This window comes from Eubalaena glacialis, chromosome 6 (assembly GCF_028564815.1).
Source record: "Eubalaena glacialis isolate mEubGla1 chromosome 6, mEubGla1.1.hap2.+ XY, whole genome shotgun sequence".
Lineage (NCBI taxonomy): Eukaryota > Metazoa > Chordata > Mammalia > Artiodactyla > Balaenidae > Eubalaena > Eubalaena glacialis.
The window spans coordinates 43,432,672-43,453,445 of record NC_083721.1 but is presented as its reverse complement, the minus strand read 5'-3'; the positions used below and the strand labels follow the sequence as shown (position 1 = coordinate 43,453,445).

The following is a 20,774-nucleotide window of genomic DNA, read 5'->3' as shown; positions in this document are numbered from 1 at the left end:
GGCTGCAACTGTTAAAGCAAATGGAAGGCCAATATTACTTAGGTAGATGGAAGACCACTTTGGATCTCACAGGAGCTCACTTAGAAATCTTTTTGTTTCTTCCCTCCCCTGCCATGTAAGTGGAGAAAGAAAGAGAAATCTTGGGATTAAGAACTAAATTCAACTTCTAATCAAATCTGAGTACTTTCTTCCAGCATTAACATTATTATAACTGATTCTGTGGTAGAATTTACGTAAACATTTTTTTTTAATTTAGAGTTTGCTAAACTTATTTTAAAAATTTCCCTTTAGGCAACATATTTTTAAAATAATTTTAAACACATGTTTTAAAACCTGAGATAGTGCAATTTAGTCCACTTTCAGACAAAACTAGTGTTGAAGATCAGATTTTGCTTCAGCTGGCTGATCCACTAACTGCTTACCTTCTATCTTTGCTGAGACTAATGAAGGATTTCTCAGTCTACTGACATAGTCTTTGTTATGGGAAACTGTCCTGTGCATCACAGAATGTTTAGCAGCATCCCTGGCCTCTTCCCACTAGATGCCAATTGTGCTATCAACCAAACTTAGAACCCTATCAACCAAACTTGTGCAGGTCTACAGAAATAAAAAATTTACCTAGTATCTTCCTTCATACAAAAAGAGGAACCTAAACAGACAAAACTAAAAAAATTATTAATAAAAGTGTGGTGTTTTTGAGTTTTCATATGCACTGTGCTACAAAATTAATCTACCTACCTTTCTTCTCGTAATTTTCGTACTCTTTCAGCCCGCTCTCGGTTCTCTTGTTCCTCAAGAGCACGTTGTTCTGTTGTGTCTTTTTGGATGCGCTCATTTAAGGCATCAAAGTCTCTTGCAATGATATGAAGCAGCCAATAAAGGCCTTTTTTAATGGACTTGTCAATTTTCTTTCCATATCCCAAGACTGCTGAACAAGGTTCCTTAAAAACAGCAATTTATTTGACTTAAAGATTAAAACTAAAAGATCTCTACAAAAATTTATTCATAAACCATTAAGATACAATTACTGGCGAATCAAAATTAATTAACCCATTAAATTAATGATATGGAGCACCTGCTTCTTTAACTTACAAAACACACCTTTGCAATGATCACTACATTAGTATGTACGTAGGAGTGGAAATATTTTATGGATTATATCTGTAAGCTTTGAGAGCGATTATGACACAAGAAGTTGACAGTTAAATTTTAAACAAACTCACTGACAGACAAAATTAAACTTACAGGAGAAAAATACCCTTATTAAAAATAGCAGAAAGTTTTAATTCGTTATACCAGGGAATTTATAGCAGTACGCATCTTTTTTTTTTTTTTTTTTTCTGCACCGCACAGCTTGTGGGATCATAGTTCCCCAACCAGAGATCGAACCTGCACCCTTGGCAATGAAAGTGCGGAATCTTAATCACTGGACCGCCAGGGAGTTCCCAGTAACCATCTTTTAAGATTGACAGCCTAACAATCATTTTCTGAAACCAGAATAAATGATTAAATCCTCAGTCCATCTTCTCAAGACTGTATGATAACTCTACTGATATAATTTTTCAAAATTCATTATAAACTTCTCCTAAGTATAAATTTTGTATTTATACTTTTACCATTTTACAAAATTTATAGCATGACATGTTTGTATAACTTACAGGTCCTGTCAGCAATGTCTTAAACAAAGAGCAAACCTAAAGCCTTTGAAATCATGAAAGATAGTTTATAGAAGTCAGTAACAACTAAATAGAAAACAAATACCACTGTAATAAGTAATATCAAATGAACAGTGAGAACTGTTAAAAAACAGTGAGAACAGTTAAAAAAATTTTTTTAAAACACTAATAAATTATTTTGTTAGCTACCTACCGCCTAATTGCTTATCACCTTTACAAAAACTCAGTTATACCGAACATAATTCATAGGGCAGAAGAACCCCCAAAACTTACTATTTGACATAAGCACTTGTGCTCATTGACCAGTTTTTCCAGAGACAGGCATTCAATCACATCAGCTTCTCCTAAAGCCCCTTCCTTATCTTGTTTATTTGCCAACCTAGAGAGACATAAGTAGTTTTATAGCAAATATATAATCAGACAGCCACTTAAAAGACATTTTGACCATGTTCTTATTCCAAAGTTTTAACCCTACTGATTACAGAACATACTGGTTTTAGAGAGTAGTGTACAATTTATTTCTTCATTTTTCCTTTTTATTGCCACTAAAGTAAGTTTGTAAGAACTGGCCTATAAGAGGGAAATCAGGTAAAGAGAAATGTCAAGAAAACAAGCAATAGGTCAACAGGCCAACAAAAAAAGTACAAATAGAAAAAGAAGTGAACTAGTTTCCACAGCACTCAGCCATCAATTCCAACTTTCACATTAATTATATCCTTCTCTTCTTAAAATACACTGCATCATGATGTAAAGGCTCTTATCCCATGTCCTTTTCTTCTTAAATACAATCTGTATCATGTTTTAAATACCCAAATATTCATTCAGAGCTTGTATTATTTGAGCTTACCTGTATTTCCACTGTGTGAATGTGTCCACATAAATGTGCAATTTACTGGAGAAGTGAGGCCACTTTTATCTAATTTACATAGCATAGCACTGTGCATAGAAAACCTTATACTCAATTAGGAACAAATTGAGGAACAACAAATAAAAAAAACAAAATAAGTTTAAAAAAAATAGGAATTACCACAAAATACCACTATTTGCCTATCAGATGGCAGAGGTCAAAAGTTGAATAAAACACTGTCTTGGTCAGGGTTTGATATATGTTTCAGGCAAATATATATTATTTAATAAGTACATAGAAAAATAAATCTAATGAACCCTATCACCTATCTTTAAAAATTATGTTTTGTACCATTCTTGCTCATCTACGTATCTTCCACTTCCCCCCATCAGTCATATCACGTCACCCCATAATTTAAAAATTAAAAAATATTACAATATCACTATCACACCTAAGTTCTTAAAAAAAATTAATATTCCTCAATATCTTTTTACAAGTGCTATGTCCAAATCCAGATCCAAACCAGATACACATTACTACAATTTATTCTTTTAAGTGTTTTTGAATCAGTATCACCCCCGACACCAACACCTCCCATTCCTGCAACACTATGACCAATACTTCTTTTCCTCCCATGACATCTATCTGTAAAACAAGTCATTTTTCTACAGAATCTCCCATGTTTAGGATTTGGCTGATATCTTCCTTATGAAGTCATTTAACATACACACCCTGTATTTCCTGTATCTAGTAGTTAAATATACAGGCTGGATGGCTTTCAAGTTGAAATCTTTTGGCAAGCATATTTCATAGACGCTGCGAGTACTTAGGAGGCATTTAATATCTGAGTGCACCACTTTCAGTGATGGTTAAATGGATCCATGGATTCAGGCTGCAGTCAGCCTGATTGGTCCAAAATAAAGTTTTCCATTAACCTTTCATCTAATGGTTTTAGCAACCATTAATGACCTGTGTTCAATACCATTATCATATAAGTGGCTATAAAATCATGACTTTTTTAGTTCTGTATTCCATCTGCATTAACTAGCTGGATTTTTGCTAAAAAGTAAGTTTTCATTAACTACTTGGTGACTCAAGTACAATTCAGAGAAAAAAGATAAATATTTGATCCTTTGCCTTCATCTCCTAATTTTCATAATAATGAACTGATGTCCTATTAACCTCCAAAGGTGATCAAGTTGCTTTCTTTGGTTTGTGGGAGCTATCATTATGGACTCATGGATTTTTAAAATATATTTGATGTTTCAACTTATTATAGTTACTGTTCTTTCTGAGGCTCAAAGTTACCCATTTTTGGTTAGTGGGAGTCCCTTTTGTGTTGGCTCCTGTTTTCTTTTGGTACAACTCCAAGAGTCTTTGATAGCTTCTTTGCTTTTTTGTAAGACACAATGGCCCGGACCTGAACTCATACAATTCCCTAAAGAGCCCTGGTTCCTTTTAGTACGAACTGGTATTTTAAAGACCACAATCTGGGCACTTCTGAACATTTATCGTTATTGACTTGCCATTGCTTCTAGACCATTTCAGTGGACAAAGCTAGGAAAAATATAGTTTTTAAGAAAGAAAAAATTAAGTCATGAGGTCATACTGATTTTTCCATTTTAAATCAAATATTACCAAGTTTTTACTTAGTTTCTTAATTTGTATCTCTTTTTCCTTATGCTGAAAACTACAGTTCCTAATAACTCCATCGTTAACTATTTGCTCTCTCCTATGAGTTTCAACATAGTAATACCAACATTATTACTAAAAATAACACTACTAAATGCACATTAAGATCCCTTTGTGGTTATTCTTGTCTATAAGATATATCCCACAAGAGATGCAGTCAAAATACTGATTTTAAAATTACTTGAAGTAATCCTTCTCTGTGCGGTTATGCCACCATCTAGATATATAACTAGGTTCATTTGTTTCAGGCTGCTTTTGTTTTTTAAAGATAGTTTTATTCTATATGTTAAGATTTAATTTTTAAAACACTTATAAGGTTCCAAATTCAAACTATAAAAACAAAATGAAATCAGAAAAAACTATCTTCCCTATCTCTTTTCCACAATTCTTCCTAGTCTCCTATAGGTAACCATTTTCATTAGTTTATTTTTCTTTATTGATTTTTATTATACTATTTTTTAATTGTAGGTGATTTACAATGTTTCAGGTGTACAGCAGTGATTCAGTTATACATATATATGTGTACATATATATACTTTTTCAGATTCTTTTCCATTATAGTTTATTACAAGATATTGAATATACTCCCCTGTGCTATACAGTAGGTCCTTGTTTTTTTATCTATTTTATATATAGTAGTATGTATCTATTAATCCCAAATTCCCAATTTATCCCTCTCCTCCTTCCCCTTGGCAACCATAAGTTTGTTTTCTATGTCTGTGAGTCTATTTCTGTTTTGTAAATAAGTTCATATGTTTTTTTTAAGATTCCACATATAAGTGATATATTTGTTTTTCTCTGACTTACTTCACTTAGTATGATGATCTCTAGGTCCATGGTCCATCCATGTTGCTGCAAATGGCATTTCATTTTTTTTTATGGCCTAATAACATTCTATTATTTATTTTTATATATACATATATGTATATATATATATATACATACCACATCTTCTTTATCCATTCATCTGTCGATGGACATTTAGGTTGCTTCCATGTCATGGCTATTGTAAATAGTACTGCTATGAACATTGGGGGTGCATATATCTTTTTGAATTAGAGTTTTTGGTCTTTTCTGGATATACGCCCAAAAGTGGGATTGCTGGACCAAATGGTAACTCTATTTTTAGTTTTTTGAGGAACCTCCATATTGTTCTCCATAGTGGCTGCACCAATTCACATCCACCAACAGTATAAGCAGTTTCATTAGTTTTTAATTCATCCTCCCACTGCTTTTGTTTTTTTTTAATAATATAAACATGTACAGGGGGGAAATGGTATTTTAAAGACCACAATTTGGGCACTATGGTTATTCACTGCTATTGGCTGGTTAAGGGGTGTTTATGTGCGTGTATCTCTACCCTCCTGTTCTTCCTCGAAAGTTAGATGCACTTTTGTGCATCACCATGTTTTTTTTAAAACAGTAAATCCTAAAATTACTCTGAAGTAGTATAAAGAAATCTTATTTATTACTATACTCTTTATTAATGAACAAAATGTTCATTATATAGATGTTTCATCATGGGTTGTTCCCAATGTCTTGATTTTACAAAGAGGGCTGTGAGGAATAAAGTGTGTGAAGATGTTATTTCTTATTTTGGGAACAGACTCCAGGAAGTGGGACTACTAAACCAAAGAATAAATACAGATGTTATTCTGGTAGATATTATAGCAATGTCCCTCCTCTCACCCTCAAATCATAACAACTCAGGCAGAGAAAAAGGGAATGTAAGAAAATTTAGTTGTGTGAGAGAAATTTTATTTCTGATTTTTCCTACAAATATTTCACTCTGGTAAAAATTAATTTTGAATTGTTATATTGATATAATAAATAGCATAACATATAGTGCTGCACAATTTTAGTTTTTGATATTGAAAACTATGAAAGAAACTTAAAAATAGCAGGCATACTAAAAAGAAAGGTAAGGTGGCAGGTTTAAAGACATGAACTCTTTTCTGACTGCTGTAGTTCTGAAATTTGGTAATTTTCTGAGTTAAGTTCTTGGAATTCCCTAAAATAAGATGGAATTCAATCATTTTAAAGTAAACTGAACAAAAAGCCTTTACCCAAGGTTCTTTCCATTCCTATTTATTCCAAATTCCATACATTTAGCAAGTTTTCATACCTAAAGAAAACAAAGTAATCTTTGCTTAATTATGAACCCCCTCTTTTGTGAGTAATGTACTTTATATGTAATATAGGACTGGAACTACAGAGCCTGTGCCAAGTATTCCATCGTAGGCAGTTTAACAAGGACTTCCTGTTACCAACTAGCTCCACTGAAAACAATCTTCCTTTAATCTAAAGAACACGCAGCTAACAGGCAGAACTGGATTCTCCAGAGGTGAGGTAAGAAATTTGTTCTTCTCATTTGATATTAACAACAAAACGATAACTTTAACTTATTTGACTTCATTATGTGGCTTTCAATTAACTAAATGAAAACCATACAGAAATTATCCTGTGAACTATAAGACAGAGACAAATAAAATTTGAATAAAACATTACAGATGGTACTCAGTTTTTCTCTCACAGGCAGGACTCCAACTGCGCAGGTGGAAAAGCAACAAAAGGAACAAGACAAAGGTAAACATACCACTCTTTTTTGTACTTTTTAATGTGAGACATCCAGAGACTGAAATCTGTGACATATAAAAAGAGCCCAACAGATAATTAAAGTTACCTGTTTTGCTCAGATTTGGACCAGGCTACAGGCAGCTGATGTGCTCATATATACTACTGATATGCTGAATGAGATTTGGGTTTAGAGTTCCTAGAAATAGACCACCATAAACAAAATCAACTTTTTATTTTATGTCCTTTAAAAAAATATCTTTTCATTTTGGAAACACTAGAAAGTCAGACCCTATAAAAACAAACTTAAAATTCTTTCTTCTATAAGCAGACTATAAATTAGTCATAAAATGCTTGCTTTAGAGAACACTTTTCCATTTAATTCTGAAAAGAAGTTTATGCAATATGACACATATGTATAATGTTTAAAAATTTAAGATAATTTTCTACAAGGCCTTAATTAATTTCTTCATTGTAGTTTCCCAGAATCTTTAAAATTAATTTGAGGAAATTAAAAAATAATCTTGCTGTAAAAGGACTACTGTAAAATACCAAAATAGTCAATTTTTTTTAGAATACTCAATTTTGAAATGTTTCAGCTAGTGTACTGAAAGTACTTAAATTATAAAATTTAATATCAGTATTATATTTGATTTGATCATTTAAAAAATTTAAGTCAACATTATTTAAATGCAACATACATAGGTAGGTCTGATACTTTCAAAATTAAACAGTGTATAGAAGCTTAACCAAAACATGTTTTTTGATATTTTTTCAAAGTTATTTTACAATTGTTATGTTAGATTTTAATATATAACCCATTTCAAATCAAAATAATGATTATTATTAATAAATGTTTTAAGGGTAAACTTGAAAGTTGGCTATGTAATACCTAGAACACATTATATTTGTGGCTATGTAGTTTTAAATTTAATATAAAAATAATTTTACATAAGTACAGCTTACTTTAATCAGATAAGTGAGAGTTCAAAATTACATGAGTCTTAATATTTAAACAAAAATGGTCTTGTTACATTAAATGAGTTAATTTAACAATTAACTTATTTACACTAAACAAAAAATAGAATTTAAAAAGCACTGAAAGGCTGCATTACAAAAAAAGTCTGATAATTTAAACTTAGATAGAATTTACACAATTTGTAATAATTTTTTTTTTTAAGTTTGTTTTCTTCATTTAAGTAGCCAAAGAGGTGAATATTCCAGTAACAGCTACTTTCACCTTGAACTAGGGAAATGTTGCAACATGTCTTCACACACAAAAGCAAAAGAATATTCCATTTTACGTTAAATAAAAACTGGTTACATTTCTTAAAATATTTAATCATTATAGTAACTATAAAAAGAAATGTCTTAGTTAAAAAAATCTATAAATTTATAAAGTATCTATCCCAGGGCATAGTTCTTAAAGCACTAGATAATTTTTATTCATATTTCTGTTCCTGGAAATGTTCCCTGTCTATAATAGAGTGGAGAAACTTTTATTTGAGTCATACAAGTTTACTTTCGTATTTCCCAAAACAAATTGTCAAACTTGATTACTATATTTATAAATTAGTGTTCTAACTTTCTTTTTGCAAATATCACATTTAAGCTCAAAGATACAGTTATTAACAGTAGAATTCAAAACTGTACAGCAAAGCAGTAAGTTAAACATGCTGAAAGATGGCTCACATTTGGATAGAACTCTTCGGATATTAAGAAAATAAATTTAAGGTAGAGAAAAGATTGCATAAAATGGTAGTATCATCAATTTCACTTACCTAAGCAATTAAATGATTTCACAACTATGCGCTTAATATTTTATGCCTTCTTGAACTCTGTCTCTTCCAACTTTTAAATTCTAATATGCTTAGATATCTCACTTTGCTTATAATTTATGAAGATATAAGATTAAACAGTTAAATTGGAAATAGTTATACATGTAGCTGTGAGTATGCAACTACTGGAAAATGCAATTTATGTATAGCATGTAAGTGTACCTGAATACCTACATTAGGTCAGTTTCTGCACAGATGAATATAAGGATTTAGGGAACACTCTGAATTATGTTAACTCTGTAAAGATAATCACCTATGACTTTCAGTGAAGATGCACAGATACAGAAACTCCTCCTCTCGCTAGAAACGTAGAGAAGTGTTTGATATAATCTTAAGGGGGAAAAAAAGACAAATTTCTAAACTGCATCATTACATGTGAAGTAAGAAAGGGAAATTTCCAGGTGCCAGAAATGAAGAGGGAACACATTCATAGCCAAGGTGGAGAGTAGGAATTAAAGCTATGGGCTACAAGAAGAAAACACTTTTATCTTAGAGGCTCGGGTTTAGAGTTTGTTCATAATAGGGAACTAAAATTGAGTTTCCTATATGGAATAGTGGACCAGAAAAAGAACAGCCTGTATACAGACACAGGAAAATCTCTGTTGGCTTGTCCAGGAGTACAGCAGGGAGTGAGGTATTCACTCAGGCTACAAAATCACTACAGAAAAATCAGGCCCATATTTATACTACCTGGGCTATAGAAATCACTAGAGAAAGATCAGGTCCATACAGTCAGCCCTCTGTACCTGCAGGTTCCACATGCATGGATTCAACCAACCTCAGATGGAAAATACTCAGGAAAAAACCCAGAAGGTTCCAAAAAGCAAAACTTGAAATTTCTACGTACCAGCCACTATTTAGATAGCATTTACATTTTATTTACAACCATTTATATACCATGTACATTGTACTAGGTATTATAAGTAATCTAGAGATGATTTAAAGTATACTTTTAAAGTATGTAAAAATATACAGGAGGATGTACATAAGTTATATGCAAATACTGCACCATTTTATATGAGACCTAAGCATCCGTGGATTTTGGTCTCTGTGGGGGTCCTAGAACCAATTCCCCACAGATATAGAGGGAAACTGTATTTATACTACCTGGGCTATGATGGGCAAACTCCACTGGGCCCTAGTAGTGACAACCACAAAAATGCGGTTAAGAATGTATCCATAATGCAGGGCACTCAGGGCATTCTTGTATAATATAATTCCCCACTGAAGATAATCTGCTGACAAAGTTTACTAAATATACTTGCCCATCACCAAGAAAAACAATTGGTGGCCACAATAAACAAAGGAATTATTTCTAAGAAACCAGAAATAACCTAATAATGTAAAAGGATCTTGAACATAAATATATTTTTAATGTTCAAAAGAAATAAATGAAGACATACACCAAGATGAACACAGTATAAACTTTACAGCTGATTTTATATAAACATCATTTACTATAATATGCATGCTATGATATACAGCACTGAAAGGAAATCTGACTGTTTTTCCTTTAATATCAGTAACATATAGAGATCTATAGAAAAAAAAAGATTCAGAATATTTACTTTCTTTTTGCTACTAAATTTATTAGGTTTAATGAATATAAAATACATATAAATATATTTTAAAGTGTTCTTTAAAGTATCTTTTATTCAAATAAGAAAGTGTGGTATTCCTTCAGGAAACTGTTTTCCCAAGAACACAGAAACCCAGGATAAGACCACCTTTGTAAGGGAGAGTCAAATATCTTCATTTCCAAAATCAGTGACAGTAAAATTTACCTTCTCAAAAGCACTTTGCAAAAGTATACTGTGCTACAATATCAATTTGAAATATTCTATTTCTTAAAAAAATGTTAAACTATGATGCTTCAGAAAAAGGCTTTTGATGACATTGTTCATTTATGTGTAATTAAAATGAAAAAAAGACCTAACTAGCCATAAGTATATTAGAGGGGGTTGTTTCAGGATTTGTTCCAAGCCATGCAACCAAAGAGAAAGTTAGAGACACTGTAGTTCTTGAGAACTGTGAAATTTAAAAATTGTCAGGCTACTTAGCATTAGATAAGACTTAATTCTCATGAATAAAAAAATCAAAATCTGTTTGGTTTTGATCCCTCCCTCATTTCTCATCTGAGCCTCCAATACTATCACTCTTTTCTTTTCCCATATTACGAGGAACACAAGTCAATTAAAAAAAAATAGTACAACAAACATCATATCTGCTATATACATTATAGTTGTAAGAATTCATAGTAACAGGTTAGTATATGAATAGGAAACAGAAACCTGTGTACATAAATAGGAATGCAGTGTACCTCACTTCTTGTCTTATCTCATTCTATGACTATGAGGTACATCAGAAGAAAATACAAGAATCCCAATCTCTACATGGTGCCAAGGATAGGATTCAAAATTTTTTAGATTTTCCGTGACACAGGTGTGTGGGATCAGAACCAATCATTTTTCTTTTTTTTCGGGGGGGGGTGCGCGCCACACAGCCTGCGGGATCTTAGTTCCCTGACCAGGGATTGAACCCATGCCTCCTGCAGTGGAAGTGCCAGGGAAGTCCCTGAACTAATACTTCTTCTTTTTCTAAATTGTACAGTGCTTAATTTGGTCTGATTGTATGAAAAATCCTAATACAGCTGCTAACATAATTATTTTAGATCTAATATGTTATATTACCTGCTGCAAGAACTTTTTTCTTTTAAACATAGCATTTATATTAACAACATAATACAATATTTGATACAGATCAACTTCATTTGTAGCATGTTTCACTAGGATAATCTATATCTATTCACTATGAAATAAAGAAAAATAACAGATCTGCAGGCAAGTAGATGTACATCTGAATGTAGGCTCTGCTACTTTTTAGTTGTGTGACCTCAGGCAAGTCACTACTTTTCAGATACTAAGAAAATCAGAGGAATAGTTAATAAAGTCAACATCCAAATCAGGGCAATTTCAAAGAAAACAATACAAAGAAAATGGAGAAGATGAAGTTCTTTTAAAAGTTAGGATCCCCTCCAAAAGAAACCATTAAGTACATGAATTTCCAAATTGGAAAGAAGCACTAAACATCTAGCAAATACATGCAAAAAGACGTTCCTAGGTCATGTTATTGCAAAATTTCAAAACATGAGGAATAAAGAGAAAAGGCAAAGAATTTCATGGAAGGAAATTAAAAAAAAACAAACTAAAAAACCTACATCTTATACAAAATATCAGGAATCAGATGGCAGATTTCTCAAGGGTAACAGAAACTTAAAAGAAAACACAGCAAAATTTTCAAAATTCTAAGGGAATACAATTTCCAAGTAAGAATTACATCTGCAGAAAATATATCATTCAGGTGTAAGGACAGAATAAAAACATTTTCAGAAATGCAAGTTATCACCACACCTATGTTTTAAAAGGAAGCTATGGTATGCCCTCAAATCAAGGGGATAAACCAAAAATAGAGATGAGGAACAAGGAATGAGGAGAAAATACACAGAAGGAGAGAAAAATTCCAACACAACAGCTGTGTGGTAATCAGGGTTCCAAGAAAGAAGCCTCAAAAGATAAAACAATAAAATGAGATAGAAAAGAATACCTGCTATATATACATTAAGAGAATATTTTCAGTTCAAATGAAGAGTTTTAGAATGAATTAGTGATGCATATGTACAAAATGAGGCAACTGAAAAACTTAGGTAATTAATAATTTCAAGAAAAATTTAAAAGTTACAAGGTGCTTGATCTGTGTAGTGGTTACATGGGTCCGTTCGCTTAGTGAAAAATCATAAAATTATACATTTATGTTTTGGGCACTTTCTGTATATGCGTAAATACTTCAGTGAAAAGCTTTCTTAAAATAAAAATATACATCTCCTAGCTCTATCCACTGAAAAAGCCTAGATACAGTGAAAAAAATTATTCTGAGAAAGGAAATATAACCCTAGTGATTCTGGTATATATAATATGATTCTGGTGTGATTCTGGTATATATAATATGTGATTCTGGAAAATATAGTATTTGGGAAGTCCTAATAACATAAACACATAATATTGACTATAACAAAAACTGTGATATAATTACATTGAGAGGGAAAATTTGAGGGAAGGATGGGGGCGTAAGAAAAAGCCAAATCCGAGAATTCCCTGGTGGTCCAGTGGTTAGGACTCCACACTTTCACTGCCAAGGTGCGGGTTCAACCCCTGGTCAGGGAACTGTCCTGCAAGCTGTGTGATGCAGCCAAAAAAAAAAAAGTTAAATTCATATCTTTCATAGCAAAGATTATTCAAAACTGAAAAAAGTGTAAACATCTACATAAGCAAACTATCAAGAAATAGGGAGTTTAAAAGCAACATATAGCTAAGGAGTTGAAAATGACTGCCTTTGGGAATGAGGAACTGGAAATAGAATGTGGTGGGGCAGGCAGGGGTCAGCTGTATATCTTCATAAGCCTTGAAGTGGTCTGACTTCTTAAACTGTGTATCTGTATTAATGATGAAAATAATCACATTAAAAACACTTTTAAAAGAAAAGGCTTTGTTCAAATCATGTAGGGGGGGAGGAGGGAAGGAGGGAAGGAGGGAAGGAGGGAAGGAGGGAGGAAGGAAGGAAGGAAGGAAGGAAAGAAAAGAAAAAAACTTATGGCTATATCAAAAGCAACATGACATCCGTTTTAAACACTTTTGGAGGAATTTATTTTCAGCATTAATATGGGAATACCAGAGGGAGCATACAGATAAGGAAGTGATAAACACTAAACCAAACAAAGAACAGTATGGAGCTATTCAAGATAAATCATTAGGCTAACTGACTTTAGTAATTACCTCCCTCTATACTAGAAAGATTAGTCTTTATCAGAGGCATATAATAAATCATGGGTGGTAATTCTGCTTTCTCAAAGTTATCACATGAAAAAAGAGTTTCTACAATCACTTCCCAATGTTTGTAGGTGTTTTTAAAAATCTGTTCCAGCATAATCATCAAATATTTATAAAATACTGAATACAAAAGAGCATATAGATGATCCCAGCATTACATAACATATACATTCTAGGAAATTTATATTATACATCTTATAATGAAAAAAGCACTGGTCTAGCAGCCAGGAAGTTTGCATTACTATACCAGTACTACTACTAGCAAGCTCTGGGTAAAACACTTAACTTTTCTGATTTTCAATTTCCCCATAAGAAAAATGAGAAATTGATTAGTTAACCTCTTAAGAATTATTTTTGGAATCAAATTATAATATTCAATAGATGTGGAAGAAACCAGGTCCACCTCTCCTTTGGAGAACAGGTGAGGACTACATATCACTACCATCCTCCTTCAGTTGGTCGAGGAGTCGCAAAGGAAAGTGACAGGCATCATTTCAGGCTACAGCATTTTAATGTCTATGAGAGACTCTCCAGTACTGCCAACTGCCCTACCAGCCTACCACATTCAGAAAGGTGGAGCTTAGGTCTCTGAGAAACCAAGATGGGAACCAGAGCCCCTGCTAACCCAACATGGACATGAAATGTGAATGAAAAATACATCTTTGTGGTTGTAATCCATCAAGATTTGGTGACTGGACATTACTGTGGCATAACCAAGCATATCTTGACTGATAAAAATGGGACCAAGCGGAATTTTTCATAAGCTGAATATTTAAAACTCACAAGAAATCCCAACCTAAATTAGTTTATAAAGCTAAAAATCTTTACAATTTATCTCTTAAAATCTGTATTTTTATATTAAGGATTATATTAGGTTAATTACAATTAACTAATTAATTATAAATAACTTAATTACATGAAATTATATATACATATAAATTAATCTGTTTATTATAATTTAAAAGGTGGGAAAAATATAAAAAATGATAATATCAAACTTTCTGCACGCTTAATTGGTTGCTCTAGTACTGAAATCTTTCTCAAATAAAATCACTTTGTTTTCACTTTAATAAAGGACTTAAAAAATAGTATGCTAGGACTTCCCTGGTGGCGCAGTGGTTAAGAATCCGCCTGCCAACGCAGGGGACACAGGTTCGAGCCCTGGTCCAGAAAGATCCCACATGCCGCAGAGCAACTAAGCTCGCGTGCCACAACTACTGAGCCTGCGCCCTAGAGCCTGAGCTCCGCAACAAGAGAAGCCACCGCAACGAGAAGCCCGTGCACCGCAGCGAAGAGTAGCCCCCACTCGCCGCAACTAGAGAAAACCCGCGCGCAGCAACGAAGACCCAACACAACCAAAACTAAAAATTAATAAATAAAATAAATTTATTTAAAAATATAGTATGCTCACATGGTATTATATATATTTTCTCTAGTTTGATTATTTCCTACTTGAAAGGACAAAGGCCAGTAAATATCAATACCTTCCTAGAAGGTATGCCTAACACATGGATCAATATATTAGTGTTTTATATTGATCTAATTTCCTAACACCCAAAGTTTGCAATCTATATTGCCACCTTCTCATAGTCCTCCTTGACTAATCTTCTTTTCACAAATTTTCCAGGTTTAATATTATAGCTTATTATTTTTTCCCACAGATCTTAGTAAACCACTGGATCTGGTCAGTTTTGTTCCTAAGGTAAAGAAATTATTCTTTGCAAGTAAGGTAGAATACAGACAATGGAAAGGTGGGGAGACAGAGGGAATGAAATCCTTTCCCTACTTAGAAGTCTCTTATTTGCATAAATTGTACAGACTGAAGGTTTTTTTTTTTACTTTTAATATAGCAAATCAGTGGTAAAATAAAAGACTGCAAGCTATTTGAATTACATATTTAGATAATTTAAAATAACTAGCAGAAAACTGTAAGTGCATTACAGGCAACAAAAACTTGCTGTTAAATGTTTCCAACCAATACTTAAAATGCTCAGCAATACAGGTACACAGCAAATGTCTCTGAGTAAACTGTTAATATCTATAAAAGACTTTTTCCATCAAAAACAGATTTCAAGGTCTTAGTATCCCTTGTGATCTGGCTTCTTTCTCAACCACTTCACTCACCTAATTGCCTCTTCTCAGAACTTATCTGAACTGGTCTCTATAGAGCATCTGATACCATTGAAGAAGGCTTTATAGCACAGTAAAGAGTGAGTCCTTCAAACTAGACTGCCTGAATTTGAATCCCAACTCTACCACGAGCTGATATCTTGGTTAAGTTACTTAAGATCAGGTCTTAATGTCATCATCTGTAAAATGGAGACCATGGTAATACTTAATTCAGAGTTCTTAAAAGAACATACAACACACTCAGAACAGTGCCTGTCACATATTAAGAACTCAGGAAAATATGAACTATAAAGAGCTCAATATCAGAACTTGAATAAATGAGACTTCTGAAGGTGCTGGGAATACCAGAATGAATAAAGATCCTTGCCCTCATGGAGCTTATATTTGGGGAAGAGAGCAGACAATAAAGTAAGATAAATAAGTAAAATATAGTGAGAAGTGCTAGGAAAAAAACTAAAGCTGGGAAGGGTGGTTTCAGTTCTAGATAGGGTGACCAAGGACAGCCTTACTGAGAGGGTGTCATCTGAGTAAGATTTAAAGAAGTTGGAGGAATAAGACAGCACTACATGGGGAAGAGCATTCCAAACAGAGAAGACAGCAAGTGCCGAAGCCCTAAGGCAGGATCCTGCCAGGTTTGTGTGAAGAATAACCAGGAGCACAGTGTGACTGAGGCAGAGGGAGGGGGAGGTGTAGGAGGCATGGTCAGAGGGGCAAAAGGAGAGGTGGAAAGTCATATTGGACCTTGTAGGCTCTGGCTTTTCCTCTGAGAGATCACACTAAAGGAGGGCTTTAGGCACAGCAATGACATGATCTGACTTACATTTTAACTCTTGTTTCTGTGTTAAGAAAAGACCAAAGGAGACGGGGATACAAAGGAAGAAACAAGGAGACCATGTAGGAGACTACGGCAATAATCCAGGTGAGAAAGGATGGTGACTTGAACCAGGGAGGTGGTTCCTGATGTAGCCTGAAAAAGGGATTGACAAGATTCCCTGCTTCTACCTCCAAAATATATCCCAGATGGTTCCCATTTATTCCATCTAGTTTCCATCCAGATCTCTCCTGGAGGTCATCAGGATATATTCTCTATACAGTGATCTTTTAAAAACGTAAATCTTATGTCAATACCCTATTTATCCTTTCACTGTCCACCACTGCATCTAGAATAAAATCTAAATTCCTTACTTTGACCCACAAGGACCTTTGTGATCTGATCCCTACCTACCGTCCTGACTTCACTCCTCCCGTGTTACTGCCCATATTAATTTCTATCTATATAAGCATTAATTTTGTTCTTAAAACATACCAGTCCTAGTCACTGCCCTGGCACCCCATCTCCAATACTCAGGATGCACTTTCTTGGCTCTTCATCTTCTCAACATTTAGATCTACACTCAAATAGCTCCTTAGAGAGGCCTTGCCTAATTGATCTATCAAGATCTAAAATTATCTCATTTATCTGTTTAACTGTGTATTGTCCATCTCCCCTCAGATACTAATTACTCAAGGACAGGTATTACTGAATACACACTATAGCATTTAAAACTTTGCATATAGTAAGCTTCAAAAATTATTTGACAGAATGTCAGTTCTTTAAAACCAAAGGAATATTATCAGGATATTAGTTTAACTTTTTATGTAAAACAGGTATCATTTCTACAGTATCCTCGACTGGGTCATCATTCAAGAACATCTTGAACATCTCTAGTGATGGCAAGGTTTTTATCTCATGAAACAGTTCATTCCATCTTCAGACAGCTCTACTTGTGTGAAAAGTCTTCTTTATACTAAACCGAACCTCATTCCATGTAATTTCCACCCACACTGCCCTTTGGAGTTACTCCAGGTAAGTCTAATCCCTCATATATACAGATCTACACATTTTAGAAAACAGTTGTAGATATTCCCTCGATCTTCTCTTTTTCAGAACAAATATTTCCATTTCTTTCAACAACTCTCCATATACAATGGTCTTCCAATCTCATCCTTTCCATGACAGTTTGGAAATTCCCAACCTGTGGATTTTCATCTCATACTTAACACAGTCCCTCTCCCATTTGCTTTCACTAGCATAGAGTCAGTGGAACAAATATCTTTCTTAGTCAATCTAGACATCACATTATTATTCATGAAAGCATAATAACTATTCTGAGAGTTCTGATTAAAAGCTCAAAATTAACTAAAATCTCCAGTGATTTTCATAAGCACTGCTATGAACTCAAGGGTCTTCCAGTTTATAGATGTAAAGGTGTTTTCTAAACAACTAGGTGCAATACTTTACATCTATCCAGTTAAACATGTTTTTGTTATTTTGGTATAGTGTTCTGTTCTATTTTAATTTTCAAATCCCAATTCTGTACTTCAACATACTAAAGAACTCTCCAAATTTTGTGCCATCAACATGTTTGATAAGTATGCCTTCTACGACACCCAAATAGCTGATAAAAATATTTGCATAAACATATCAAGCACTGAATCCCATAGCATAACAGCGTCACATTAGAGACCTTTTTCTTTAGTTGATACTATGTGTGGTTCAATGAGCTACTTGTAACTCCCTAACAGCTTCCTCTTATCCACAAAAATATCATGAAAGGCATTTTAAATGCCTTTCTAAAGTCAAGATGTGCTGTGAAAAGAAAGTATTTTATTAACAAGGATTTCTTTTTATTCACTTCATGTATATCACTATATAATTATGTACATCAAATTGATTCCATGAATAACTACCAACACCGCATACAGTGTCAATATTATAAGTGTCCCCCAAATAAGATTTTATGTATTCTCATGTTTGTAAAAATATCACTTATTATGAATTGACAAAAATTTTTTTCTACGACAGTCTGGATATCTTTGCAAAGGAATGCTAATAATGAGAAATCAGCATGATCAAACCAAGAATATGTTTCTATATATATGCAATAGATAAGAAAACAAAGCTATGTCAAATAATGTGTTAGTCAATCCAGAAGCCTGAGAAATTCTGAGATAAATTCAACATTACCTATATTGCTTAAAGCTCTCATATGGAATCTGCCCTGTCACTATGCTGGTTTTAGCTGAACTACACATATTTAGCAAAATGAGTATGTTTTTTAACATTACATAGACCAAATGAACTGGGAACCGTATCTTTAGTAATAAGGACACATTCAGAGTGACCTTTTAATCCTAAAAAGATATGGTCAAATCTTCCATTCTAAGATATAGCTTCCTAAATCAAGAAAAATCTATTCTGTGGCAGTATCGTGACACTGAGAACTTATTTGGGGGCAATTATTTCTCTATCACTGCTTACTCAGCTACTTTACTCAACTGTATGGGACTCACAGAAGCCCTGCATTATAAGAAGTGATTTACAAAATATTTTACATTACTTTTCCTATTTCAGTGATCTTTATGAGGCAATTCTTATTGATTTTTCTAATTTTTAGTCATCTTTTCAGAAAACTAGGAGGATTTTTCCTGAGAGATAGACATAGCTATGTAAAGCCAACTGCTACTGGGGGGAAATACCAAATTTTTCTTTGTTCAACACAATCATTTTTGCTTTTAGGAGGAAAGGGAAGATGAAAGACCGACTTCAAGAACTAAAGCAAAGAACAAAGGAAATTGAGCTCTCTAGAGACAAGGATGTGTCGACTACAGAAGCAGAGGAACAAGGGGTGTTTCTGCAGCAAGCTGTTATTTATGAAAGAGAGCCTGTAGCTGAGAGACACCTACATGAGATACAAAAACTACAGGAGAGTATTAACAACTTGACAGATGATGTTCAAAAATTTGGGCAGCAACAGAAAAGTCTGCTGGCTTCTATGAGAAGGCTTAGTCTACTTAAGAGAGAGTCTAGCATTACAAAAGAGATAAAAGTCCAAGCAGAACACATTAATAGAGGTTTGGATGATTTAGTGAAAGAAGTTAAAAAGTCAGAGGATGAAAACGGTCCATCATCAGTGGTCACAAGGATACTTAAATCTCAGCATGCTGCGATGTTCCGCCATTTTCAGCAAACTATGTTTATATACAATGACACAATAGCAGCAAAGCAAGAGAAGTGCAGGACATTTATTTTCCGTCAGCTTGAAGTTGCTGGAAAAGAAGTGCCGGAAGAAGAGGTAAATGATATGCTTCATCAAGGAAAATGGGAAGTTTTTAATGAAAGCTTACTTCGAGAAATCAGTATCACTAAAGCACAACTCTCAGAGATGGAACAGAGACACAAAGAACTTGTTAATTTGGAGAACCAAATAAAGGATTTAAGGGACCTTTTCTTTCAGATATCTCTTTTAGTAGAGGAACAGGGAGAAAGCATCAACAATATTGAAATGATAGTGAATGTCACAAAAGAGTATGTTACCACTACTAAAGAAAAATTTGGACTAGCTGTAAAATACAAAAAAAGAAATCCTTGCAGGGTATTGTGTTGCTGGTGTTGTCCATGTTGTGGCTCAAAATAAAGAAGCTATTTTTGAAATTTCTCCAGCTTTAGAATGAAGGATGTCCCATAATTTAGTGTCTTGTATCATTTTTCTTCATTTCATAGAGCCATTCACATACTTTCATCACTATTAAGTTATAATTTTCCCCTTTCGCCCTTACCCACTACAGTTACAGAAATTTCTAAAGCAAGTGACATAAAACAAGTCTTCATTTATTAAACTAAAAATAGCATATTAGCTTTAAACTCATGGGTTAACTATTGAAAATGAGGTAAATGATCTTAAGTTTCTAGACAGGTATCAAGCTCTATTACATATTTTTGTAACTTCCAATGCCTTAACAAGATGAATGTCAGTAAGTGACAACTACTTAAACAATGCTTTAGGTTCATTTAAGAGCATTTTGGTAGTTAAGAATTGTATAAAACAAGACTTCAAGTGGCGCTCTATTAAAGCCAAATCAAACTAAAAGCTGCATCAAATCTTTTATGTTCAGATAGGTCAGTTAACTCAGTGGTCAACAAATCCTAGGAAAACCCAACTGTGTACTTAATGAAGAGTCTAGTTGGTAACTAGGAGCTGATTCTAGCTTAAGGCCTAAAAAGCTAAGTTAAGGCACTGTTTTCCTGAACTTGGGTCCATTCAGGACACTGTATTACAGATTAAGAGGGTTGGCAAATAAAGTAAAAAATAAA

The 20,774-nt window shown here is 33.5% G+C and overlaps 2 protein-coding genes across 4 annotated transcripts in view; one reads left to right on the top strand and one right to left on the bottom strand.

Annotated features, from left to right (window-relative positions):
* The window catches only part of ARL13B (ADP ribosylation factor like GTPase 13B), a 72,872-nt gene that overhangs the window by 19,860 nt on the left and 32,238 nt on the right, over positions 1–20,774 (bottom strand). The window contains exons 4-5 of the mRNA XM_061192997.1: positions 1,950–2,055; positions 739–941 (exon numbers count right to left, since the gene is read on the bottom strand). Of these exons, the coding sequence (XP_061048980.1) occupies positions 739–941; positions 1,950–2,055 (309 nt within the window). The remainder of the gene's footprint in view (positions 1–738; positions 942–1,949; positions 2,056–20,774) is intronic.
* STX19 (syntaxin 19) lies at positions 6,756–20,097 on the top strand. 3 transcript variants are annotated; one of them, XM_061192994.1, is made up of 4 exons: positions 6,756–6,801; positions 16,487–16,559; positions 17,288–17,486; positions 19,200–20,097. In XM_061192994.1, exon 4 carries the CDS (start codon positions 19,213–19,215, stop codon positions 20,095–20,097), a length of 885 nt encoding a protein of 294 aa, XP_061048977.1. In that variant the 5' UTR covers positions 6,756–6,801; positions 16,487–16,559; positions 17,288–17,486; positions 19,200–19,212. The 3 variants fall into 3 exon arrangements, with proteins under 3 accessions (XP_061048977.1, XP_061048978.1, XP_061048979.1); XM_061192995.1 differs by lacking the exon at positions 6,756–6,801 and adding an exon at positions 15,167–15,212; XM_061192996.1 differs by lacking the exon at positions 6,756–6,801 and having other exon boundaries at positions 16,534–16,559; positions 17,303–17,486.